The sequence below is a fragment of the Balearica regulorum genome, chromosome 5, assembly GCF_011004875.1.
Source record: "Balearica regulorum gibbericeps isolate bBalReg1 chromosome 5, bBalReg1.pri, whole genome shotgun sequence".
Taxonomy (NCBI): Eukaryota; Metazoa; Chordata; class Aves; order Gruiformes; family Gruidae; genus Balearica; species Balearica regulorum.
In genome coordinates this window covers 33,378,760-33,406,125 of record NC_046188.1, presented here as the reverse complement: position 1 = coordinate 33,406,125, position 27,366 = coordinate 33,378,760, and the positions used below count along the sequence as shown (strand labels likewise).

Genomic DNA, 27,366 nt, shown 5'->3' with positions numbered 1-27,366 from the left:
TTAAGTGAATGCTGACATCTAGTTACCTGACAGGATGCAGAGATAAAGTATGCCAGAAAGAGTAGATGCTCAGAAGAAACTTGATTTAGACTGTATCATTTCCTTCCTTGTAAAAACGTAAGATAACCTACAGTGAGTTCTTCATTTTTAATAATCCAGTTTTTCTAATACAAAGCTTCTCATCTACTTTAGTTTGTTATGACACTGCAGTAAATTAACATTTACAAACTTAAAATGTACAGCTTTCAGTTATGGTTATTACTAAAGCTGAAATATTATTTAAAGCACTTCACTTGTTATTACCTGTGGAACTTTCATTTTTAGTAACTCTACTGGAAAAGATATGTAAAACCTGATATTTTAAAAGATGCCAAAATTATTATATGATATTATGTTTTCTCTCGTTATCATTTTCTGAGTCCATTTGATTTATCACAGCTTGGAATATTAGACTAGACATGAAGAGGTAGGAACATTCTTACACTTAAAAAAAGTACATATACATATTCATATATATTTATACATATATATATATATATATATAGGTGCACATGAATCTCCTCTGGCTCCTGACTCTCTGCCAAGAAAATTTTCCTCATGTCACTCAATTGATCCTAATATCATCTTAGAATAGAGAAGACATTTTGAAGTACAGAGTTCTTTTCCTTCATGCTGTTTTAACTATGGTTTATATGTAGGTAAATACAAGCCCTTTGTGGTCACATTTAGCTAAAGTATTAAGCTTTCCTTTTTATCTTTGTCTTGCTGAACTGCTTAACATTTTCTGGGTTTTTCATGTGTTCATTATTTGGCTAAGCAGGCTGTTGACACTTTCTGAAGTTTTAAGAAATTTCAGATATTTTCTTCTCAGCTGAAATTCAGGCTCAGTGATTTTAGAAACCATTTTAAGTTTCTGGTATTATGAAGTCTATCTCAAAAAGGTTTTACTTTAGTTTGCATGCAAACTGTTATTTGCAGTTGATTGCGACTTTGCAAACTCATCTTTGCCTGCTTCTTAGTTTGCAGTGTCTAGCATTTGAAGTGTTCTCTCTATTCATAAAATAGGACCAGCACTGGCAATAGCTGTTCAGGGTTCTCCAAACTCATTTTTTAATATACCAGAATTCTATTTTGGAGAGACTGTTTCAAGTAATAGAAAACAAATTTTGGCCCTGTACTGTTGATCTTGTACTTTACAGGCTGTTTCTTGTCTATTATTCTGCCATCCATTGCCTCACAGGAAAAATGGGAGAAGAATAGGTTTCTTGCAAAGGCTAGAATATATTAGAATGAAACAACTCTCCTTGATTTTCATATACTTGCAAGTTAAATTGCAAGACTGGAAATTGGGGAAAAGTACATTTTGCATGTGAAATGATCGGATTCAACATTACAGCTCTTGATACAGTTCTCATGGCACAACCCTTCCCCCCAAATTGTTCACCTTCACTAAAAAGCCAGACTTGCAGACACACTCTAATCTTTAGCCAATATTTTCTAAAACAACTGCTGGTGTTCCTGCAGCAATACTTGTTAGTTTTACTAGTAGTGTTAAATTTGCAAAGTGACAATTCCATGTTAGTTCATTTGATAAATGCTCTGTGACCAGATATGAATCTTTATCTCCTCCTAAAGGCTAAATATTTCTGCATGTTTGGAATTAATTGCATTAGCTTCATTACTCTGTTTCGTGATCTTAAAGCTCCTACGGGTGTTTTAATCTGGTGTTTGAGGTAACTTTCTTCATCAGCCCCCAAGCTTCATCCTGTAGTTGTGAACTGGGGTTGACTAGTTCACTAGGTTGACTTAAAGCTGTTTGACTGTGATTGTTGTTGCTTGCCTTCTTTATGGATCACAGATTTTATGTTAGATAAAACTCATAAAAAGTCAAGTAATAACAGGAAAGAAATAGAATTTATCTAAAATTTGCTAAAACCTTTTATTGTCCCTAAAAGCATAAGCATGACCTTCTGCTGAAGTGGATAGAAGTTGTAGCCACAGGGAACCTTTCACACAGATTTTGTTGCAAGATTGAAGCTAAAATGAAAGGCCAGATAGTTTACAGCCATTCTACAGGCTGTGGACCAAAAAAATTATAACTACTGGAGTAAGTTCAAACTGTTAGTGATTAAAGAAAGACTGTCATCTTGCTCAGTGTTCTGTCCATGCGGAGCTTGTTGAAAATTCATGAAATGCAGCATTAGTGACATTTCCAGGGTAATATACAACCTACTGTAACAAAGCATTACCTGGAAGTAGAGATTCCACTATTCTGACTTTTTCTTTACAAGCATGTTAATTGTATTATGGACTTCCACTTTTATTCCTCAACTGTTTCCATAGTTGTCATGTGTTTACATATGGAGTGTTTTTAATAGTTGCCACTATTACCAACCTAAAAGCTATTTTTTTCTTTCTTACACGTTTTTGTTAAGCAAAAAACAGTTCTAAAATTCCCAGTTATGTTTTTCATCTTGTGCTTTCAGGACTATCATCACACTGGTTTCTTATTGGAATTTAGTAAGCAGTGGTTTTAGTTATGAAAAATAAAAAAAGTATACCTAGCTGTAGCACTTTTTATCTTTTGATCTCAGGGGAACTTAGAAAGGAGTTTACTATCATCACCTGAATTTTACTGAGAAGGAACCTGGGCACCAGAGGAGGAGGCGGTGACTTATTCAGGTTTTCTCAGTAAGCCTGTGACAGAAGTTGAACCTTCGTCTCCTGAATTCTAGCCAAATGTCTTCTCCAGCCTACTCTCCTTCTGCACAGGAGTGCAGATTCCAAAATGCTAAAAGACATAAAAAACGGACGATGTAAACAGATGTAAATGAACACGCAGTTCATGAAATCTTGGCTGCTCTTAAGTCGGTGGCAAAACTCCCTTCAACTTTAATGGAGTCGGGATTTTCATCAGGTCAGACCATCTTTTAAAGAAAAAAAAAAATTCGTATTTACACAAATGGATCTTTCAGATCTAATCCCTTTACTTTTTTCTGATACACAGTTTGAGTTGCCATAGATTCTCTAATTAAACTTGGTACATAATTTGCTGTCAGCTTATATTTCTTAACCAGACCTTAACACCTTTCTTTGAATTACTTTTGCTTTAAAGAAAAAAAATATGTACTGACTGTCCTGAAACATGCTAAGCTTGGATTTTATCATCATCATTCTGACAGATCTGTTTTCTTGGCTTGGTTCTTTTTTATTGTCATTATACAGGTAGTATTTTATCTGTTTGTAGCAAATTTTACTGTTACTTATAGATACAGTTCAATGAAATATATTTTCATTTATGTTGTGGCCACAGAGTAAGATGAAGAAAGATTGGCTATTGAAATCTGTAAGTGTGTTTTGGATTTAAAGCATGCATGTTTGCTATTAAAAATTATTGATACCTTTAAAGGTTAGCATGAATTATTTTTTCCTGTAAGTAAACTTACTAATAATTTGTGAATTAGTAATTAAAAGTTTAGATGAAGAAGACAGTTTGCTCTTGCTAGTTAATTTTGTAGTAATGGCTCTGGCTATTTACTGTCTCTAGTCTGATTTTATTTGTTTCATTTTTTTAATGATTAAACTGAGCTTTTTCCTCCTTCAAGTAATAGTCTGTGGCAGTGGGAAATGAGAATGCACTGAGACACAGAAGACAAGGATGCAACTTGGCGGCAAAATGAAATTATTTGTAATCAATGGGAAGGAATTGGTCTCAGAGTAACCAGTGTCTTTTAAAAAGTCTGAGAAAGAAAGTACTTTTGTTTTCCTTAATGTTTGTAAGGAAACTTGCAAATTACTCTAAGCAGTGAAGTCCATATAGCGAACTGTCATACAATCATAAAATAGTCTTTTACACAGTATGTTGACAATGATTTACACAGAGTCGCTCAGGAGAGCACATGCTTTCTTGACAAAATTATTTCTTGAGGAAAATATTCCTCCCTTCTCCTTTTCAGCTACTCATCACCTTCAGAGAATTCTGGTTAGTACCTAATTTAATTAAAGTGGTTCCAGAAAAGAATATGGCTTATTATTCTTCATAGGAGAGTCTACTCTGTTTGGAGACAAATGGTGACCAGGACCTAAGATGGGAAATGCTTATGAGACATGAGAAATTCCATTGAACATTGCATAAAATTGAAGAGAGAAAGTCAGAATAGGATAAATCTGATGTATAATGGCTACTTTTAAGTAGTTGTAGTTTCCTGAGAAGCTGCCTTCTTTTTTGAAACTTAAGAAATTAACAGTATTAATGAACTGTGCCTGCATTTCAAATCACAGTATTCTTTCCAACATATCACCTCGAAAAATATATTGCTGTAATGTTAGAACAGTAAACTGAAAAGAAACTGATACAGAAACTAAATACATCATCTTGTCCTGCAAAAGTGAAATTATTATTGGGTTTGTGTGTGGTGCCATGGACCACATAAGACACATATTTCATTTTCTTTTGACAGCTTGGATTCAGTAGTTTGGTTTGGTTTCTAACAATGCATTTGCTATAGAAAATATTTCATTCTACTGAGCTGACATACTGTTGAGCAATAAAAGGTCTTGGCTTACAAAATATGTGTAAAGATGTGCTCAGAGTGGTAGATACTGACCTGTCACATGGTAACTGGAACTTCAATATCATGTAAGTAAATGAATCTATATATAAACAGAAGATACACAGTCTACTCTTACTATGAGAGAATTAAGTCTTTCTTATTAAAGTGGTTTTAGTGGCTGTGACAAAGACCAAAGACTAAAAATTAAGCATTTTTGAGAATACTGTGGCTTTAGGCCAGACTTTTCAAACATTGCATATATAAGACTAATTTTGCAAGTAAAGCACCAGCAATGTATGCACATGACCTGCAGTCAAACCCATGAAATAGTACTGGTAAAGTGGAATTATATAGGCTGTGCTCTAAGAATTCATAAAAGTAGCGTAACCAGTGAAGCATTATAAAGAGTCAGTGATGTGATTGTGTTGCCTACACTCAAGTCTTTTTTCTTATTGTCGGAACTAATATTAAAGTCATACTTCCATTATCCTTCCTAGTACGGACGTGTCAAACACAGTATAGTATAGACATATGCCAAACTGTATCCTTCTCTATCATAGAGTATATTCTCTGATTTTTTTCTTAAGATAGTAGGCTAAAGCTAGCAATGAGAAAAGTGTGCCAGCCATTGGCATTAGGTGAGGATAAAATATAAATTTTACAAGTACTTGAAGAAAAATTGAAAAGCTACTCAATCTCAGAATGGTTCTTGCTAAAAACATCTAGTTCTTACCATGTAGTATGTCCAAATTATTGAGAAGGAACATAGTTGTCAGCATTCAGGCATTTCTTATGTCTGACACTATTCTGTATGTATATAAGCAAATGGTAATTTCTTTTTTGATGTTCATAACAAATGAAGAATTAATATTGGGCCTTTCTGCAAAATTATCATGGATTTGCTTTAACAGCAGTGATTCCTCTTCTGGAGTTATCTTGAGACAGGATGGCTTTGCCTTGCTGTGCTCTGGCTGGCTGACTTTATCTGGAAGACATTTTCTTTGATTCAAAAGGTGACAGAGAACTGTCAGGATTGAGAGACCTGTTTCTAATTGATGGTTAATTGATCTTGAACCGAATCAGAAGAAAAAACAAAGACTGCCAACTGGGTGCTCCTCTTTTGATCTCTTAACATAGGTCACTGTGTGAGGTTAATTTCTTTATGTCCCACCAGCCAATACAGTCTCTTTTTGTAGGTAATTACAGCTATGTCTAGGATGGTATAGTGCCAGTAAACATTCCCAGTCATCAGCATTCCCTATACTGTCCTGCGCAGTTCCTCTCTGCAGTACCTTGTGCAGTTTTCAGGAGGGTTTTGGGCTGAGCAAATAGTGGGTTACTTAGGGCTGGCCCTCATTTGTATCAGGTGCATTTGTTATCTTCAGGGTTTGTTGAAACCTTATCATATGGTCTTGGGGTCACGATGACCTTATTGAAATTACTAGTTTTACCATTGACTTAGAATGGAGTCAGAATTATTTTCTTTAATCCTGTTCCAAATTTAAACTATTTTTTGCATTTCTTGTATTGATTAGTGTTTGCCTAAAATAGTTTAACACATTCAGTATTAAAATCAGCACCATAGAATCCCGTATTTATAGAGGACAGTATGTGTGAAAGAAGAGAGGTCTCTAAACCATGCAAATCATAGTGATCCACCTACAAGTGTCCCCAGTCCAGAAATTGAGTAGTTTGCTATATGAATGGCTTTTCTTTATCACTCTTCTATGACATCCCTGTAGGCTACTAGCATGACCTTCTGCAGCCATGCTGCTACTGCACGCAGCTATTTAAAACTCTTTAGTTGAACCCCAGAATACAAGAAATGGCAACCTGTTCCACCAAAATCCTTTCCCCACCTCCCAGCTCCACGATGCTTTATAAGGATTCTGTGCCAGTAATCCTATAAATGTGGGGAAATATATCACTGAATTAGTACTTCATACTTTCACAAAAGGAGATGAAGGTTTACTTTGTGACCCTTAGTTAATAATTACATTAGCTAGAGCAGAACCAATATAATAGTCTTAGCTAAATTTGGTTCTTTAGGACTAAAATTATGTGCATATAGCTTACCTAATAGCATGTATATGATGGGCTTGCTGCATAAAAATTTTTTTTCGATGGAGCATCCATTTGACTACCTCATCTACACACTGCCCACCAAATGTTGCCACTAAGACTACCACTGACATGCATGCCCTTGGGCAGATTTAAATAGCTTCCTTTATTTTAATTAACCTGTCAGAGAAAGCTTCTTTGTTTTCAACACTTAAAACAAAGCTTGGCCTAAAGTCTAAATTTAGCCCCGCAGCCATGATAAATGTGAAGACCAATCACTTTTACAAGGGTTTTGAAATGCTCTCACAGTTGCAAAGATAAGAGGAAATGCAGACTACAAAGTAGCAGATCCGAGCAAGAAGCTTCCAGTTTATATAGTTGCTTTTCTGATTATAACTGCTTCTAAGCAGCTGATCTATTTCCTCTAAAACTTCTTCCAAGCTAGAATTACTGAATGGCAGACTTCTGTATTCTGCACCTTTTTAAAACGAAACTCTTCTGAGCAATGGGAGTGACAAGGAAAAGTTTACTAGACAAAGAGATTGTAATATATCTCTAAATAAAGTATGTCTAAAACATTCTGCTGTTACAAGTGTTACATTTTAGCTTTATTGTCTTTTATGAACATTGATTAAATTTCCACTTGAAGCTGGTGTTTTGAGACTGGAAAACAATTCCAGAAGAATTTGAAATAGGAGGGATTAGCTGATCATGTAAGGAACTATGCAATGAAGTCATCTGCAGTAATAAATCAATTATTAAACAGAGGTCCATTTAAATTCCGTGTTGCTATTATAAACAAGAGTGACGCAATTCACAGTTGCCTGGACAGCTAGGAAAGATCAATTTTTCTAACTGCCTAAAAGAAGTTAACTGTTTTGTTTAACCTAATGACCTAGGTTCTTTGTGCTGGGTGACAGACACCTCCAAGGGACCCTTCATCCTATAGTGTATTTTACAATGGGATTAATAATCTTTTGGAACAGAGGGCTGTTTTTCATTAGGCATCTAGCTTTCAAACTGGTAAATTACATAAGAATAATTCCATCCTAAATTTAAAACATGATTTGTTCGTGGTGCAAACCAGTGGTTTTGAATTTGAATTTTCATATTTTAAAAATGACATTTATAATACTCATGACTCATATTAATCAATCACTGTAGATTCTTTTAAAGTAGTCCTCCTAAATGCAATCAAGTCAGAATTAAAACAGTAATTGTGAATAGTGTGAACTGTGCCATTCATTTCAATGGACATATCATTTTGGTAGATCTGCGCTGAAACCTAAAGCTGTCACTATAGGTATCAGCCCTGCTAACTGTTCCACGTCTGTTTCTTTTAGAGAAAAACTCAGCTAGTAACTTCATTCTGCATCTCAAGCAGCCTTAGTGCTGTCTCTCTCATCTAGCTGCCACATTTCCCAGCCACTCCCTGACTGCTTGACAAAATGATATGTATAAGTAACAAATACCCAGGTCCTGAAAATGAGGTGGTACCACAAATTACATTAATTTTACACTTTTTTTGTAGTATATCTGATGACGTTATTTTGTAAGGTAAAATAATATATTTCTTTAAGGAGCTGGAGAATTCTAGGCTTAAGAAATATACTAGATCTTGAGTTGAACATGTGTATACAATTGATTTGTAACTATTTAATTAAAAAAAAAATTCAGTCTAATCACTTTTAGCGCATGAGTTTTATTCAGCCTGTAAACTCCTTATTATTCATGCGCAGAGGGATGTGTCTAATGATTAAGACCCCAAGGATTTGGTTGATAGAATAATCTGCATTTCTAAAGAAAAAATAAGCAGTAGGGTATTTAATTCTTTAAAAGAAAAGTTGTGATGCACGTCAAAGCATAACAGTGACTCATAGTTTTAAAAACAGTATCTGCAACCTGCTTGTCCATTGGATGGTTCACTCGTATATCTGTAATGTACAGTCTTGATCTAATAATTGCTAATTATGCAGTTGTTTATCAGCTCATTTGAAACATCCTGAAATCCAGTCTAGCTCAGCAAATTGCTGTGCTTAAGGCGTTTTTACATTCTAGGAAATTATAATATCCCCAGAAGGCAAAGAATTAATAATAAAAATCCTCTTTTGTAAAAGATTATCATTGCAGAGCAAATGGAGCAGATCTTCCCTATCTTAGTGCATTTAATATTCTCATTTTTTTCTATGAAAGTTTCATAGAAAGACTATGTGGGGATCACTGTTTTATTAACTTGTTAAGAGACAAATTTACTGAACCAGTGCAGCATATTGATTTCAGTGTCTGCTATATGAAAAGCAGCAATAGTAATGGATGACTTTTAGACATTTCCATATGGAAACTAGCTCATTCTTTAGACATTTTGTGATCTTGATTTATCTGTTCAGGCTAGCATTAAGGAGTTAATGATTAAAATTACAAGGATGCTTTCTTGTTTATTCCTTAGAAGTTTTTCCTGCCTTCCAAATGATTTCTTTCTAATATGCCCACCCTTATTATGCCCACCCAATCCTTTATCATAGAATCATAGAATGATTTAGGTTGGAAAAGACCCTTAAGATCACTGAGTCCAACCGTTAACCTAACACTGCCAAGTCCACCACTAAACCATGTCCCTAAGGGCCACATCTACGCATCTTTGAAATACCTCCAGGGATCGTGACTCAACCACTTCTATGGGCATCCTATTCCAATGGTTGACAACCCTTTCAGTGAAGAAATTTTTCCTAATATCCAATCTAAACCTCCCCTGGCACAACTTGAGGCCATTTCCTCTTGTCCTATCACTTGTTACTTGGGAGAAGAGACCGACACCCACCTCACTACAACCTTCTTTCGGGTAGTTGTAGAAAGCGGTAAGGTCTCCCCTCAGCCTCCTTTTCTCCAGACTAAACAACTCCAGTTCCCTCAGCCGCTCCTCATAAGACTTGTTCTCTAGACCCTTTATCAGCTTCATTGCCCTTCTCTGGACACACTCCAGCACCTCAATGTCCCTCTTGTAGTGAGGGGTCCAAAGGTGAAGACAGTACTCGAGGTGCGGCCTCACCAGTGCTGAGTACAGGGGCATGATCACTTCCCTAGTCCTGCTGGCCACACTGTTTCTGATACAGGCCAGGATGCTGATGGCCTTCCTGGCCACTTGGGCACACTGCCAGCTCACATTCAGCCATCTGTTGACCAACACTCTCAGGTCCTTTTCCTCGAGGCAGATTCCAGCCACTCTTCCCCAAGCCTGTAGCGTTGCATGGGGTTGTTATGACCCAAGTGCAGGACCCAGCACTTGGCCTTGTTAAACCCCATACAGCTGGCCTCAGCCCATTGATCCAGCCTGTCCAGATCCCTCTGCAGAGCCTTCCTACAGAGGGATTTGATTCAGCTTGGATGGGCATACTCTTCACTGGGTAAAAAAACAGCTGGATGGCTGGACCCAAAGGGTTGTGGTGAATGGAGTTACATTCAGCTGGCATCCAGTCACAAGTGGTGTTCCCCAGGGCTTGGTACTGGGGCCAGTTCTCTTTAATATCTTCATCAATGATCTGGATGAGGGGATCGAGTGCACCCTCAGTAAGTTTGCAGATGACACCAGGTTGTGTGGTTGGACTTGATGATCTTAAAGGTCTTTTCCAACCTAAATTCGATGATTCTGTTCTATGATTCTACCCTCAAGCAGATCAACACTCCCGCCCAACTTGGTGTCTTTTCATATTTTCGGACAAATAGAAAAGTTTGTAAGTTTATTTCTCAGCTGACTATGTTGATCTCTTAGGAGTCACAAGCTGATTTCTACTAACAAATCTTAATTGTCTAGACAAAGAGCCTTTGTATTAGGAGCATTGAGACTATGCGGTTAAATGATTTACAGGAATTAATTATGGGGTTTTTTTGGCCAAGCCATCAAAAATATCTTCTGGAGATTTTTATCAAGCCTGGCCTTAAAAACTGAAATGTTTTACCTCTATAAAGTATATGTGATGTCTTCTTTTCTTTTAAAAGTCTCAGCAAAGAGGAAAAGGGTTTCTGTGATGCATTTTGTGCAGAAATGGTTTACTGAACTAGGTGATGAAGAATCTGTACCACAGCTAGTTGAAGTTTTTATCCTAAGTTTCAAAAATATGAATAATTCCTCCAAAAATAGAAATAAATGTAGCATTTCCATGTCAGTAAAATTTACTTCTGACATAAATTTAGATCAATATTATTTTTATGTATATCATCAGCAAAGGAGTTTTAGAAGTAGCAGACTTGTATGTTCTTGTGGATATATGGTGACCTACTTTGTAGATATGGACAGAACTGTGTCTGTAAAAGTATGTAAAGTGGGTCTGTAATGTAAAACATAGTTTAAAAGAGTCTTATTGAGGGATGCATTGAAACAGCATCTTTTACATAAGCTGTCAGATATACTAAGGCAGTAACAATTATTCATCAAGCGATCTCAAAGCATTTCACAAAGGCAGGAAAGTATTTTTCCTATTCTAAAAAACGGAAGTATGAAATTCAGAGTTTGATTTTATGAAGCATCGAGAACTGCAGTTGCTCAGAAACACAAAAATCAGACACAAAGGTCCTGCCTCAGACTTAAGGAGACACCTGTCTATATTGTCTATTGCAAAATTAAATAAAGCATAGCTCTATACACGTTGTTAAAGCCAAAAGAAGTTGCCCGAGAACTTCCAGCAACGCGGTGGCAGAGCTGGCAATGGCAGTCCTGCCCCTTCGTACTTCACGCTGGGTCCTTTCCCCTGACCGCCACCTCATCGATACATTGCCTGAAATGCAAAATTATTGTTGTTTTTCCTGTATCATTAAAATAACGGGTAAGGAGAACTGAATACGGAGAGGTGGTTCATTTGAGGAACTCTGACAAGATGTGCTGTACGCAAGTGAGCCAGAAGCGCTTTATGACACGTTCAGAACTTGGAGACTGAATTACAGTTTTAGTAATCATCAGTTCCCCTTCTTCTCTGTCATTTCTTTGTTTAATATATTGCATGGAAGAGACTTATCGTACAAGTTTTATAAGCTTGCAATAAAAATATAACAACTGTTGTATTAAATTATTTAAGTTGTAAACCATTGTAAAAAGCAGAAAAAGTTATATCGACATGGAGCCAGAAAAAATTATTATGATGGAGGATAAAATATATTGTACTGATTACTACAGAATATTTGCCCAGTTTAGCATATTGTAAATCTTTGGTTGGCCTTAAGAATGAAACTGCAAGTAGACTTTTCTAAAGGATTGTGGTAAGTGGTTTAAGAAAAATGAAGCTAAAATCAGATTTATAATTTAAAAACAAATCAGCAAAAATGTGACAGCAAACAAAAAATATCTAAAAGGTCAAAGGAGAGAGAATAGTGGCAAAGCAAGGGATCAATGAATTTAAAACTTCCAGATTTCCCCTGAGAGAAAGCTAGAATTCTGGAGGAATAAATAACCAACTTTCATATTTTAAGCAAGTAGATTATAATTTTATTCTTTTGTGCTATGCTTTACTAAAAAGAGGTGTGCCAGTAACTTTGAATCTGGCAGTATTGATGTTGGTAGCATTTAAAAGTGCTAGATTTACCTAAATTAGTTGCTAGAATTACAAATGGAAACATCTGCAGGAGGACGCAAATGTATTTAGCATGAAGTTCTGAGTATACATGATAAGATCCAGTTAGTTTTCCTTTCTTCTGCCTCTTCGCTCTTGGGAAGTCAAAAATGAAGCTGATTAGATGACGATGATGATGGTGATGATACAGGTGATTATGACTAATCCATTAGAACCTTCATGTTTCACCTTTTTGTCATACCAGATTTTGTAGGGCTTTAATGACCCGAAGTGTTCTTGTGACAGGTTGTAGATGAGTTTTCTTTGCCCTGCAAAGTGATTTGGCAAAAATTCAGCTAGGCTGAGCATATTTTGTTGCCTTCTTTTCTACCAGCATGTGCTTTCTGCAAAAGAGAAAAAGAGGTGATGGCCTCATTCTAATGAATCTTCCTAGCAGCAGTATAATTGAAAAACTAACTTGAAAGAGAAGCCTTTAAAAAAAAAAAAAGAAGCCTACTCATTCAGGTAATGTAGTGTAGAAAATACTGGTAAGACCAGTCCAGTGATGATGTTCCAGGAGAAGAGTGGCTCTCTGTGAACAGATGTTGATGGCTTTCTATAGCCTGTCCTTCTCACTACTGCGTTTTACAGTGCAGCGGGTATGATATTCCCTGACAAGTTAAGGCCCATGGCATAAAGTATCAGTGTTGACCAAAGAGAGGGCTGTGTGGGCATCTTTGCTTTACTTTAGAGCTGACATCTCTTCTTGAACAATTTATTTCCCCCTAGCAGTCCTGCAACATTGTTAAAACCAGATCTCATACCACAGCTCACATCTTTAAAACAGAATGAGGCACAAGGATAAATCAAAAGCATGTTTCGCTGCGCCGTGTAGGTTGGCCTTCTGTTTGTGGGAAAGATAAAGGTCACCCTTCCATCACTAGCACTTCATGTTTCTTAAAAGTGGTTAAAGCATCACATCATTTTCCTTCTGAGCATTTTCAGTTTTATTAATCCAGTATCTTTGAGCTAACATAGTTTTTGGCAGAAATGTGGCTTAAGGCTCCAGAACTAGAAATTCCTGTCGAAAGAGCCAGCGTTCAAGCAGCGGAACCGTGGGTGCTGCTGACTGAGGGGTCACCTGTGGGTGTTGGGCCACCTGTGGCGTCTGGGAACTGGCCCACCTGGGGGAACCTGGAACCCCTAAGCAACAGGCCACGTCTGGGCAGCTTTTCCATTCACTGCTGGGCTATGCTCTGTACTGTGCCTGTCACCCATGTGGCTATAAATCACAAAATGTACAAGACTTAATGGAAGGCAGTGTAGTTTGTATAATTCCAAAAGGCCTTCTCCAAAAGCTTCGTTAAAACCAGTTGTTTAGGACCATCTATTCTGGTGATGAAACAGTCTTTTTTAAATATCTATATTTGTCTAATAATTTAACTTCGTTGCAGCCTTTTGTGATACACTGTGGTATAAAACATATAGTAATGTTTATTAAGCAATCATAGGACAGTGAGCTCTATAGCCCCTTGACAGATATGATAGACTATTTTGGCATAAAGCCCACAGGTAACTTTCAAATAACCTGTAAACCACCCCAATTGTTGATGGTGGAGGAATGGCAGAGGCCTCCGAGCAGTGAAGTTGTTTGACAACAGAGCAGGTGGAACACGGGCGGCAGTGCTCTTCTGGGACTGGGATTTTTACATCCAGGGATCCAAAGGCAGTCCAAGCAAAAGGATGATTCAGTTCTTGGCCACTATATCCTTGTTTGCAAGTGTGCTCACTGCGGTGTGCTCTCAAGAGGAAGAAGAGGTGTGCGATGGGTCAGAATTTGGGGTCAGTTGTTGGCTTTTCCACAAATTACCTTAACAAATAATGTCATTTTGGCACGGTTTTCTATGATTCAGTTTCCTACCTGTCCTATGTTCCTTTTTCAGCTCTTTTTTTTTATGTTGATGGTAAACTCTTTGTGGTAGACCTTGTCTGTTATTTAGTGTTTATTCAGTGCCTGATAAAATGACACGTACGTCTTGCTGAAGGCTGTTAATAAATTATGCTGTTAATAAATTATGCTGTTAATAACTTCAAGTTAGAGCAAAAATGACTAGCAGCTCACATCACTATGTGGCCAAGTTTCAGACCCTTTTTCTTTCATTTTGCTGTCGGTTGACACAGTTGAATGACTCTCCCAGTCTCCTGTTCCCAAATCTGTAACAAACTATGAGCTCACATTACACAGGAAGCACTAGCGGTGAGATTTATTTGTCATCCTTGGAGGCCATGAAGAGGAACAAAAGACTTTCATCTCTCTCCTTTTCTTCCTTGACTGTAGGGAATAAGAGGGTACTGATATCTTGGGTCGCTGCCATACAGGATAAAAATCCAATTAATGTAAATCTGCCAGATCAAGGGGAGGTAGTTGTGTGGCTATCAAGAGCCCACAAACTGCTGGGTGGATCATCAGCAACCTCTGGCAGCATGATTTCCCCATTAAAACAGAAGCTGGGGTTTGTTCCTCCTCTAAATACTGGTCTACCCTTCCTTTTAGTCTGCTCCAGCTAATTTCAGATAGGTTGTCAGATGCAGCAGTAATGAAATTTTCGTTATTTGTAGACTCGCCCTAGGATTAAATCAGTGACCTCAGGACAAAAGGCAGTGAATGCCATGACCACTCTTTGTTACCTCTTCCAGGCAGCTTTGATTAAACTGTGCTGTGAAGCCAGACCTGGATCAATATGAATGATCTTCATCAACCTAATAATGCATTTAACATGTTTGGTGCACTTTCATCTGGTTTTGTTACGATAAATTGTTTACATGAGATTTACAGCAGATTGATTTAAAGTTTCAGAGCTCTTTACAGTGGTAAACATCTAGAAATAACCTCATTAGTTTGCACATGATACTATATACAAATATGTAATCTTCTATGCAAGCTCATTGGCAGGTGTAAATTAGCATAGGTACAATTTACAGCAGTTGAGAATCTGGCCTAGAAACTGAAAACTATTCCATCAGTATTATTTTAAATGATCACAGCTTAACTTGACATAAAGCAAGGACCATATGATCTTCTCCATACCCAGTCTAAAGATGCTTGCCACAAAGTCTTTCAGAAACCTTTTCTATTGTTTGTAGACTAAATTCTCCCACCAGCAGATGTATGCGGTGTCCACTAGTTAAATAAACATCTCTTCACGGTCAGGCTTTTTGGATGCACTATGTCCAATCAGATATTTCTTAAACCCATTGGTTGTAGAAACTATTTAGCAGGCTTGAATAAACGAACAAATGTGGAAGCTGTACCAAACATATCGTTTGGGGATGTCAAAGCACTTAACAAACATTGTTACAACCGAGTCCATGTGTAACCACTGAAGGACATATTTGCTTCAGTATGTCTCCTGACAGCTTCTTAAAAAATATAGTTAAGTGAATTTAACACTTGTGAAAGGTGCCAGATTGACAGGCCCTGGAGATAAAAGTTCTTGAATTACCAGCAGGCACAGCCGAGCTTCCCACACACACTGCCCCACCAGTGTCCCCAACCCTACCTGGAGGGCACCACAACCAACTGTCCTACAACTTGCAAATCTGCATCATCTCATGCTCTTGGACTACGGGCCAAGAGTCAGTAACTGTAATATGACCTAAAGGTGAGAAAGCAAGTTTCATAATTACTGCACAGGTGCTGTTGCAGTTGATCATTTTCACACCAAGTTTTCAATTAATCCGGGGTGAAAAAAATCACGAAAGTGCACATTTATCTGATTTTGCATACAACAAAAAACGTGTGTGTGAGCCTCTAGTGAATCCTGCAGTTTTATCTGTCCGCGTAGGTGCCTTCAGATGACTACATGAGCAAACAAGTGCTTGCACATACTGTGAAATGCATTCTTAGATGGCGCTTGAAAAATGGGTCCTTACTGTTTCATATGTTTGTAATAATCTGTCTCCATTCATAACTCATCCCTGCTTGGTGTCATTACAGCCCATCCTCCCCAGAGCTTTTGAGCACAGCTGGCATACAAGTTCAATAACCATCCACCCCTTAAAGAGATTGGGTCGTTACGGGCTTGAAAAATAGCACACAGGGAAAACAGGCTCGTGATCTTTGCACTCTGTCATGGTTTTAGAAAAAGCACAAGTTCTTCCCTGAGTGATTGTACTCAGAAAGTTCAGTCCTCCATTCTCTGTGAAATTATATTTAGACCTCACTGTGAGTAGTGGAAGGGCATGCTTAAGTGTTTCTTTATTTAGTGCAGAAGGTTAATGACATTTTAAACAAAAGTGCACATTTATAACCTTGTATAGGCCGATTCTCAACTTGTATATAGGACATGGCTAAAAACAGAACACTGGAAAACACAAAGTGATGAGTTTTTCATGCTCTGCTATTTTCTAAGCTATAGCCGGCAGCTTGAAAGAATTATTATGGAAGCTAAAACTTAATTCTTTCTACTGAGAAACAGCCATAACTAATGCACAGAAGAGCTCAGCAACATTTGTTTGTCTTTAAAAGAATCACATTTCTTTCTGCAACTTGCTGCTGATGTGCAGGATAACATACCTAATTTGACTGGTACTGTGTGTACTTTGGAAGGTACCTTACGTTTATCCAGAGAGAGTTAGGTGGCATGTAATTGTCTTAGGGATGGCATTTGGGATTGAAATTGTAGTTGTTTTAAATATCACTATAAAACCTCATTTGAAGATTATGATTGCCTGATTTGCTTACTTCCTCAGCATTCCTGGTGCATCTGTTGCGCCGTACAGCTTTAGGAAGAGTTCATACCATTTCCAACTAAGCTCAAGTTTAGGTTTCAGAATTTGGGAGGAAGTTCAGGAGAGAATGTATACTTGAGAGAGGATGTTTTAAGACTGTAGTATCCATGAACTCTGCTTTAATATCCTACGTCATTCAGCCTCAGTTCTCCCATGCAGGCTGTCTGCTGGAAAACAGAGATGGACCGTTTTAGGTCATCTTCTCCTTCACAGGTTTATTCTCTTTAGTATGTGGTTTCTTGTTTTGTTTAGCCTAGTTTCAAATACCCAGTGTAGCTGAGTCACATTTTGGTTTGGGCTGCTTTTTTTTGGTCTGCTTGTATTTGCATAGTATCCCAATAATGTTTCCATTTCATTCATTTTATTACATAGTTCCTAATTTTAACTATATCGTGTTATAAGTTCTGCTTCAATCTGCTACTTATTACCTGCAAGTACTATTAAGTCTTTTTTCATCAACCACCTTTTTAAGATTTTTTTGAGCTAGTAGCTGGCCTTTTGCTTGCAGAAAGGCAAAAGGCTTTCCTTGTCTGCTACTAAGAGAGGAGGAGAAGAATGCTAGGGACCTTCTCTTACAGAGTAACAGTACCCCACTCCCAGAAAAAAAGCAGAGGAAGTGGAATATGTTTACCTGTTTTTCCTAAGATGTATAGTATACTTGGGCACCACTGAAAACATTATTTAGAAGCAAAGGCTTCCTAAAGTTTACCTACCCTATTCTGAAGCTCCAAGGATGTGTCTCAGTTCATTAGTTGGAAAACTCTTTATAGATGTGAAGTATTATTTTTAATTTTGTTTAGCAAAGGCCAGAAATTAGAATTACATATGAGAGAAGGAAAGGAGAGAGGTTCTTTCATGACTGAGCTAAACAGAAGCCTTCAGAAGAATAGAAAGGGGTTGGTTCATTCCCATCTTCATGTAACTTGAATTACAGGGTTTAGTAAGTGAAACGGATCATAAGCTAAAACCTGCAGAGTCCAGAAAGCTCTAATTAACGCCCACAACGAGTAACTTTTCTGAAATTGGTCTTTAATCAAACTTTGCTCTGAAAACAGAACAAGGTAATGTGGCAGGTTGATAAAAGAGATGCGTTGCCAAGGCTGACAGGCCCACAATCAAACCAGCACTAAAAATAACTGTTTTGTCTAGTAATTTTCTATTTTCTAAATGCATTAGCTATAGTCTAGAACAACTTCCATAGTTACTCAGCCAAGTGACTCAGCTCTAGAAAAGTGAGGTTCCTGTAAATGTTAGTGCCCTCCCTGATTACTAGTGAGTCCTCTTTCCTTCCCACACCCTCCCGTTGAAGCAGAGGAACAGCGGAGAGGTTGGTGAGGCTGGAAGGGAAAGAGGCAACTTCTGAATTCCTTCAGAGCTGGTCATTTGAGGCCAGCTGTCCCTCTCCTCTTGCTGCTGGTGGTGCAGAGCACTGACATCCTCACTGACTAGCTCGTTTGGATTAAGATAAGCCAATCACTCGTCTTTCTTGTATCTCCCATGAACAGGAAGGTCCATGGCTGCTACGTTGCAGACTTGCAACTTCTCCTCACTGATTCTGAGAGCAGGAGTTATCAGTAAGGCATGCTGGGAAACACAGCTCATCTTCCTCTGCTCTGCTGTAGAAAGAGTTGCTTAGGCTCCTGCGGGTACCCATCCAAGCCTACAGCAACATTCATTGTTTTCACCATAGCCAGTGTGAAAACATTGCTAGAACTGGTTTCACAGGTTCAAGATAGATTCCAAAGGGACAAGAAGTCCACCGCAGAAACAGGACTAGCAGTAAAATATAATAAACTGTGGTCTTCCATTTATAGCAGATTTTTGTATCATTACAAGAAAGACATAGACTTGTTTGTGCGGGTCCAGAGGAGGGCCACAAAAATGATCAGAGCGCTGGAGCACCTCTCCTATGAGGAAAGGCTGAGAGAGTTGGGGTTGTTCAGCCTGGAGAAGAGAAGGCTCCGGGGAGATCTAATTGCAGCCTCTCGATACTTAAAGGGGGCTTATAAGAAAGATGGGGACAGGCTTTTTAGTAGGGTCTGTAGCAATAGGATAAGAGGTAATGGCTTTAAAGTAAAAATGAGTAGATTTAGACTAGATATAAGGAAGAAATTTTTTACAATGAGGGTGATGAAACACTGGCACAGGTTGCCCAGAGAGGTGGTAGATGCCCCGTCCCTGGAAACATTCAAGGTCAAGGTGGACGGGGCTCTGAGCAACCTGATCTGGTTGAAGATGTCCCTGCTCATTGCAGGGGGGGTGGGACTAGATGACCTTTAAAGGTCCTTTCCAACCCAAACTATTCTATGATTCTATAATTTCATTTGGTGAATGGTCTGCTGGGTGCAGTGTTACTCTGTTTTGTATGTATCTGTGCTACAAAACGCAGTATTTTATGACCAAAATGGCAGAATCTTATCAGTATGGATCCTAATAAACATATCCTTCACAGAAGAGGTTGCAATCATCTGAAATAGTTCTTTGGTATTACAGACAAGCTGAAAGAGGATGGCTAACATTGGCTTTAGTGCTTCCAGTCCAGGTTGTATTTTCATCTGTTATGTGATTTCTTGAAAAAGACATTTTCATTGTTACAACTAAAACTAGTTTGGTGTGACAAGCAAAAAGCCTTTCAGTGTAGATGGGTCCATAAATGCAGACAAACTGAAATGAAATGTGACAAATCCTTGAAGATACATTTTTATGAAAGAATTGTTTGCAAATACAGACTTGTGCAGATCTGAGTGGCTGTTTTGGCATCTGACCAAGCATGTGTTTGTAGAGACCTGAGTTCCAAATGCAACTGCAACTCCCTCTGTAATTTCTTCCCCCCTCTCCCTCAATTTTGGGGGTGTGTACACTTTACAAATAGGCCTGAAATAGTAAAGGGGGGGGGGGGGGCAGGTTGAAGTCTAAATTATGCCAGTTAGTTAGTTACTTTTTAATTTTTTTAAACAAATGCTATTATGTATTTACCATGCAACAGGAAAGCTCATTCATCAAATGTTGACTTTGAAAGAAGGGAAAGAAATCTAGACACAGCTTAAGAAATCTTCACAACACAGATTAGATTTTGAAAGTTATGTAGCAAAGAACACAAATTCTTTTATTGTCATAGCTTCAAAGACTGGCTTAGGTAATCACAGGTTTAAAGCAGTTTCACAGCCTTATCCAAATTCATATTGGTCATTTGTCTCGTATATCATGGCAACAGACTTCCCCTGGAATTCAAAGCAGCTGCTTAATTCCTATTCAGATAAATATCCCAGGCCAGAGTGATTGAAGTGCATCATCAGTATTGCATGAAGGAGCTTACATCATCTCCAGAGCTGTGCCTAATCCAGTCTGCCAAAAGTTGCCAGGAAACTCCCCTTTTTACCAGTCCTTTACAAAACTCAATTACACCCTGATCATCATTTGAAGTATGCAAATCATCACTATTCTGATATTATAAATAAGTAGCCAAAGTCAGACTGTAACTCACTCAAACCCAGAAGGACCAAGGGAAATTAGTGCAATAACCAGGATAAATAATCAGGAGTGGTTGGCTTCCAAAACAAGTTCCATTTCCGTCCTCCTAAGTTAGTTATTGTTGATTTCCCTCTTTTTGTGTACATGAATGTTTCCCACTTGAAAAAAAAATCAAGACTGACTTAAAATTTTATAATTTTGGAAGAAATTTATAAAAGCATCAAATAACATATCTTTGGCCAATTTTCCCTGGAACTGGTAGGCTCTTAGTATATTTGAAGATCTAGCCGATATGTTTTCAAAATGGAAACACAATTATTTGCAAGATGTTGCCTCCATTTTTGCTGTGGGCAGAGCAATTTTGAAAACCTGGTCCCTTAACAGAGAAACAACCAACATGACCAATATGAAATAATGCCATCAAGAATAGTCAAGAAAACCATAAGGAACCATATGAAAAGCCAAGTATTGGACTATGCAAAATGTTCACAATATTGTCATTTAAAATCTTCACAGCTGCAACAAAAAATCAGCACAAAATCCTATTTTTGAAAGTGCCTCATTTTTATATTCCAACAGTATAGTTTTGTTTACTGGGCTTATTTTGGATGGGAAGGTATTAACTAAAATGAAGCGAGCCAAATGTACAGGGTTTGTTTTAAAATCTTATATTCCGCTATGTCATTTTATATTATCTTAAGTAAAAGTGTGGGAAAAATCCTGAACTGATTTCTCTGGCACATAAGCTTCATAAACAGCAGTAAAACCAGATAATTTTTTTTAAAAGCACATTTTCCTTCCTTGCTATGGTTGTAAACCACAGAGACAGTCAGCTGGGTGTTTAAGAAAGGGAGGGGGGATCTCCAGTTCCTCATGTTTCACCTTTTCATTGCTCTGCCTGATCATTTAAGGCAGAGGCTTGTTTCAGACAGCTTTAATTAAACTATGCTGTGAAACTGTATATAGATCAATGAAAATGATCCATAACAAGAGGCTAATCATGTATTTAACAGTGTTCAGTCCAGTTCAATCACCTTCCACCATTTCTGTGGCTTTACCTTCATGTGGCAAAGCCTTGAATGTGTATATGTATTTTTTAATCCATCTCATTAGTGACCATATGCTTTGGCTTCAAGGGAGACAAGAACTGTCTGCAATCTGCCAGGGATTTAGGGACATCAATAATTTGTGAATAGTCATGTTGGTACTGGTCGAAGGGTTAAGTGTTCTGCACACCAGGGGCACATCTTTTGGGACTGGAACTCTTAGTCAACTGTTAGGAACCTGATCCCCTGTGACGCATCTTTTCAAAGTACATGCTGCATGTCAGATCTCCGCAGCTGAAGCAATGGAGCTTTATTAGCTCAGGGATTTAAAAACCTGCTCTAAGCAATGTAACAATATCTTTTGGTTAAAAAGTGAAGGAAAGATAGTAGTTGTAATATGAAAGTGATTTTTTTTATGTACTGGGCTAAATGTGATCTTCCTTTTTGTGACCATTTTCCTTTTCAATATGAACTATTAGATTACTCCTCCCCTGCAAATATCCAGTGAAGCAAGTGTCTGGCAGCAATCACGGGGACCTGACTTTGGAAACATAAGTGGATTCTGTGGCCTCACCTCATACTGCCTAAATCCCGCTGAAGCCAATGGCAGCACAGATGTAAAAATCATCTTCCTAATCATTTGGCATGACCCTTCAGGGGCTCCCAGGACATTGTTTTATCTACTTAGTGTGAAAAGCACCTTTAAAAACAATAGCTTATGGTGTCGGATTGTGCCATGTTATATGGAAGGGCTGCTAAGTCAGTGCAAGAGATCATCAAACTATTGATCTCATATCTTGGCCTTATAGAGGTATGGCAGAAATAGATTGTAATGCCAGAAATTTTGGTGACTTTGAAATATTTTTGTTCATTTTAAGTTTTGGTTATGTCCATAACCCTCAGCTGTACCCAGGTCAATAGAAAAATGCATAGCAGTGCAGAAAGAAACTCCATGTAGAACCTGTGCCCTGAACTTCTCATCAGTTGGGAGTAGCGGGGATCCGTCTTACAGGATGAAGCTCGCCTGCTTTCAGCAAATTTCATGTAGTAATAATTAATGCGGACTGTCACAGGAAATGAAAACATGCACAATACACGACACTTGTTTGCTTGCTAGTCAGCTGGTTTTGTTTGTACTTTAATAAACATTCTGTATCAGGGCAGATTAAATAACCTCAAGACAGGTATCAATCATATATAGCTCCTGTTAAAGCTCCAGTAACCACACTTGCTGTAACCCTCTGTCCTTTACTTGTTTTCACGTTTAAGGTCAACTTTTAGAAGTATGGCATGCAAATGAGCAAACATTTCCATAAGTGATATAAAGGAAAGAAATTTTTGAAATCTAAAGTGTAATTGAACAAAGAGTTACATACTCCAGAAAACTCTCGTAGTCCTGACTGAGGCTCTTATTTATCTAAAAGCATAATTTGCTGGACTGAAAAAGACAAGGATTGTGTCTTTATTAGTGTCACATCATTAAAAATATACAATTATTATTGGAAGATTTAGAGTATCTTATTTATAGCAGGTAAAATTTATAGCTGTCAATTTTTGCATTGTATCAGCCAGAATTACATAGTCTGGTACAGATTTCTGTTTTAGAAGACCCAGTCTCCTCTTTTCAGGGGAAATTTGCATGAGCAGACTTCTATCCACAATTTTTAAATGTATAAAGATGCACGTCTAAGGTAGAATGGTTTTGTATCGAACTATTTGATTTATAAGCATAATAAAACATTTAGAGGCACATGTCCCAGATTTTCATCCACATTTCAATTACACGTGTAGGCTTTGCTGCAGCGTTTTGCACTTGCAATAGGAGAGGTGGTGGTCTTTTGGGAAGGTGGCTCTTTTGGCTGGCAACCAAGTCCACTAGGGCATGTTCAAATGTAAATATTTACAGCTATTTTGGCCACATCATAAAAACAAAATAATGGAGTTCTCTTTCCAGATAGCCTCACTTTCAAATTCTCCATTTGAAAGTAATGCTTGTTGTTGTTATGGTAGTTTTTAGCACTGTTTCACAGCTTTTAAGCCTGTGAAAAAGTTAAAGATTAAAATTATATTTTCACAATTTTAATTGAGAGAAAAAAAGAGGAAATGTAATTTTAATAGGGTGGAATTGATGATTTTTCAGGTGACTTGCCTTTGCCCACTTCATCTTAATGCCTTCTGAGACAACACAGCTATAAAGTTTTTGGAAATCAAAGTTTAGAGTGAAAATGTTAGCTGCTCCTTCATTATCAGGTCACTGCTGAATATCTGCGATACAAAGACCAAGTCCATTTTACACACAACATGAAGTCCTTTGACCTTTGAGGTGACTGTTGACCTTTGGCTTTTATTTTGTTAGTAAAAAAGAAGTTAGCAGAATTTCAGAAGACTGGTACTGTCTTTGCAATATTTCATAGGTAGCATTGCCATTATTACATTAATTTATGCTACTGCTGCCAGGTAACAAGGGAGAAGAGTTTTGGCTTCAGTGAATACAATAGCAAGATTCCTGTTTTATCCTAGATGAGGTAACACTTTGACTGAACTGTCTATTCACACTTTCACAGGCAGCGATGCAAAAAAAAAAGCTCTGACAGTCTTCAAGTTCTGCCCTCTTTACACCCTCTCTAGCCAAGATTGCTTAGTGTTCTAAAGAACTGCCATCATCACAGAAGCTGCAGACAGAAATAACTTATTGAAACCAAGACCCATGCAGACCATACCTTACCATTAGGAAAGTGTCTTTTGTAGAGTCATTTGCGGGGTTTTCGGTAGTCGTCTTTAAGGGTTCTGTGTGGCTGGATTTCTAGCATGTCCACTGAGGCTGCAACATGACCAGAAATGTCTTGATGCTGAGTTTAAATTTTCCATTCTTTAGTTTTCTCCTATATTATCCATTACTAATTCTGTTCCCATAATGGACTTTAAATTTACAAACTTCTGCCATACATACCAGTCTCTTTAGAGCTCTCTACAGCCAAATTCTGTATTTTTAGCAGAGTTTGAATCTCTCTACAATTCTAGATATGCAGTCACATATGTTGCTAACCGTGGACTTCCTCCATTATATCTTCAACGCGGCATGCTTCCATTGATTTCAAATGGAAATCATGTTCATAATGTTTTAAAAAATGACCTACTTTAGCTTCTAGTAGCCTGATGCGCCACAGTGGGACTTGAGAGCAGAATTTCATTTACAGGCAACTACGTGCTGATCATCCAACTATCAAAAATTACAAAGAACGGAATTTCAACTGGCCTTTAGTTATTTTTACTACCTGCACTTAGTTTCAGCTTGCTATATCTGCAATCAACAGACCACTCACTCACTCAAGGTTGAGAAACATGCTTTTAACTGTTTTGCTAAATTATGGCCTTAGGCAACGTGTAAAGTTCATCTCAAATTAGTCAATGAGGAGGTGGGAGATGATGATTCTTCCTTCTATATAAAGTGAAAACTCAAGAGGTGGATTGCACTTCCTTTTGTTAATTGCCACTCCACATTAATTTTCAAAAATGTATTTAGAAATAATTTTTAAGAGATAGGACACAATAGAAAATAAGAGAAAGACATAGCAGGTTCATTAATTGTTTTGTTTCTATTTTAGGACTGCAAGAATACCTTGAAAAATATTTGGGCAAGAAGACCCCAGCTCTGATTTTAGTACCTGTGGTGGATTTACCTGGAAAGGAAGTTATTCATATAACATGCTGGTTAAGCTAGCAGTTTGAAAGAGATGAGTTGATATCAAAACACACATTCCATCCAGGAAAGAACAAAGAAAAGAATTGATCACAACTGTGTTGGATACTTCCACTAAGAAATATTGTTTGATTTAAGGAAAGTCATATTTAGCTTGTTAATGATGCCTCATGATATGTGACAGAGTCAGCTTTGTATGAACAATAAAGGTTTCCTTTCAAAATACTGTGCTTTTTTCTCACTTATTTTTAGATATGTTCTGGTAATAGCAGGTGGCTCTTGGGAGATGTCAGTTAGTCTGATCACATCAGTTGTTTTGTTTGATATATTTAGGCCTGGTTACAATAAGCTGATTATAACTTCAGGTCTTTTGGAGGGAGGTGAAACCAGAACATTAGCTCCAATACTGCTTTAAAGACTTGATTCCTTTCAATTCTATGTCAAATTTACTGACTTCAGGCCAACTCATGAAGACCTTACTTGTGGCCAGATTTTAACCCTTTTCTTGCATCAGAGAAGAATTCTTCAGAGGGGTATTCAGGATGCACATTTTACCAAAGCAAATAACAGAGATGATGGCCAGACTGTAGGATTTTCCGTCCTGCTTTCTGTGGCAAGAGAGGGTGTCCTCGTGCTTTACATCTGGTAGACAGCTCTTATTAAAGAGCTACCAGTATTCCCCAGGGCTTCAGTCTTCTCCAGAAAATCAACAGGAGTTTTACCTCTGCTTTCATTAAAACAGGCTCAAACACATAGGTGAAGCTCCTATCGATTTCATTGCAACTGATACTTTACTCATAACATGATATAAAATCAGTATAGGAGAGAAAGTCTTTTGGACTTTGTTTGAGGCAGTAAGGCACTGTAGAGAAATCATATTTTCAGACAAAGGCTATAAAATTAAACCTTCAAGAAACAGTATCAAACCTTTCCCTATGTTCTACATCTATATATTCTCATTGCTTCTCTTCCAGTGTGTGAGCACTGGAGCTACACAACCAGCACTCCAGTTGTCCTTCTCTTACACCAGCATATATCTGAGATACCTCCACAAAAGCCAACTGCCCGGCAGTACGCTTGCAGCGGGGTGACTAAGAGGTGGACTTAGCAGCACTCCAGCTTCATTTTCTTACCCACCACCAGGTATATAAATGGTAGCCGCTGATACAACTAAAGAGGATCTTCCTCCGTGAGATGCTCTGCATGTGCAGCATACTGTGCTGATCATTACTTGAAAATAGACACTGTTAAATGTTATTGTTCCTTGCCATTGCATCAAGTAATATAGCAGAGCTGCCATCCTCTTTAGTAAGAATTACTTTTTTCACAATTATTCAAATATTTTTAGAAGAGAGAAGGCAAAGAGCTTTTTATATACCAATGCATAAATACAGGGATGTATTAAATTAAATTTTGTAAGAATAAAGGGAACAATCTGTTAACAGTACATTAGTTCATTAGCATTCAGTATCATTTTTAGGTTAGACTAAAACATATTTGATTCTTATTCTTTCCCACGGTCAGAAAAGTACTTGTTAATATGTGGATGTGCCTGGTTTGTTTGAATTCTACTCCTTTAGAAGCCTAAATAATTTTCCTACTTCTCTCTGGAAATCCTGGTATTTTATTTCTCTCAGTGTGAAGTGCTCACAGACCAGAGACACAAGCTGGACCGAAACAGGAGAAGGAGACAGTAGTCTCAGAAAGATGAGGATGAAGCTTAATTTTTCATAGATACATAAGGAAGCCAAATAGATGGCATAAGTTTGACTGTGTCTTCTGCAGCAGTCATTTTTTTCATAGTGAGTTTAAAAAAGATACCCAAACATGTTGATCTTGGCTTTTGAACTGTACTGCATATTTTAAGGTGACAGGATATTTGCTCCTAAAGAAACTGGCTATTCCTGCAAGTTTTCCTGCAAGATTCATGACTCAAACTATCCTTCTTTTCCCCAGTAGAGAGGTGCATTGAAAAATGGCAACAGAATGCACTGGTCTAAAAACCAGTGTGGTTTGTTGTTGTGGTTTTTTTCTCAACAGAAAGCAAATCTTTTCCTTTTTTTTTTGAGACAACTAGAATTTCAATTGGTTTACTTTCTGAATAACAACTAAAAAAAATAGTTTGCTGACTTTTTCTCCTTGAGAGGCTTCATACAGCTTCTAAGTGGTGTGAGCTGGGTCTGCGGTGTTTTAAGTATGAACAAGGC

At 37.7% G+C, this 27,366-nt stretch overlaps 1 protein-coding gene across 1 annotated transcript in view; it reads left to right on the top strand.

Annotated features, from left to right (window-relative positions):
- Positions 1-25,384, top strand: part of DPH6 (diphthamine biosynthesis 6) — a 221,488-nt gene extending 196,104 nt beyond the window's left edge. The window contains exon 15 of the mRNA XM_075754099.1: positions 25,065-25,384. Coding sequence (XP_075610214.1) covers positions 25,065-25,180 — 116 coding nt within the window. The 3' untranslated portion in view covers positions 25,181-25,384. The remainder of the gene's footprint in view (positions 1-25,064) is intronic.
- Positions 25,385-27,366: the final 1,982 nt, after the last annotated feature.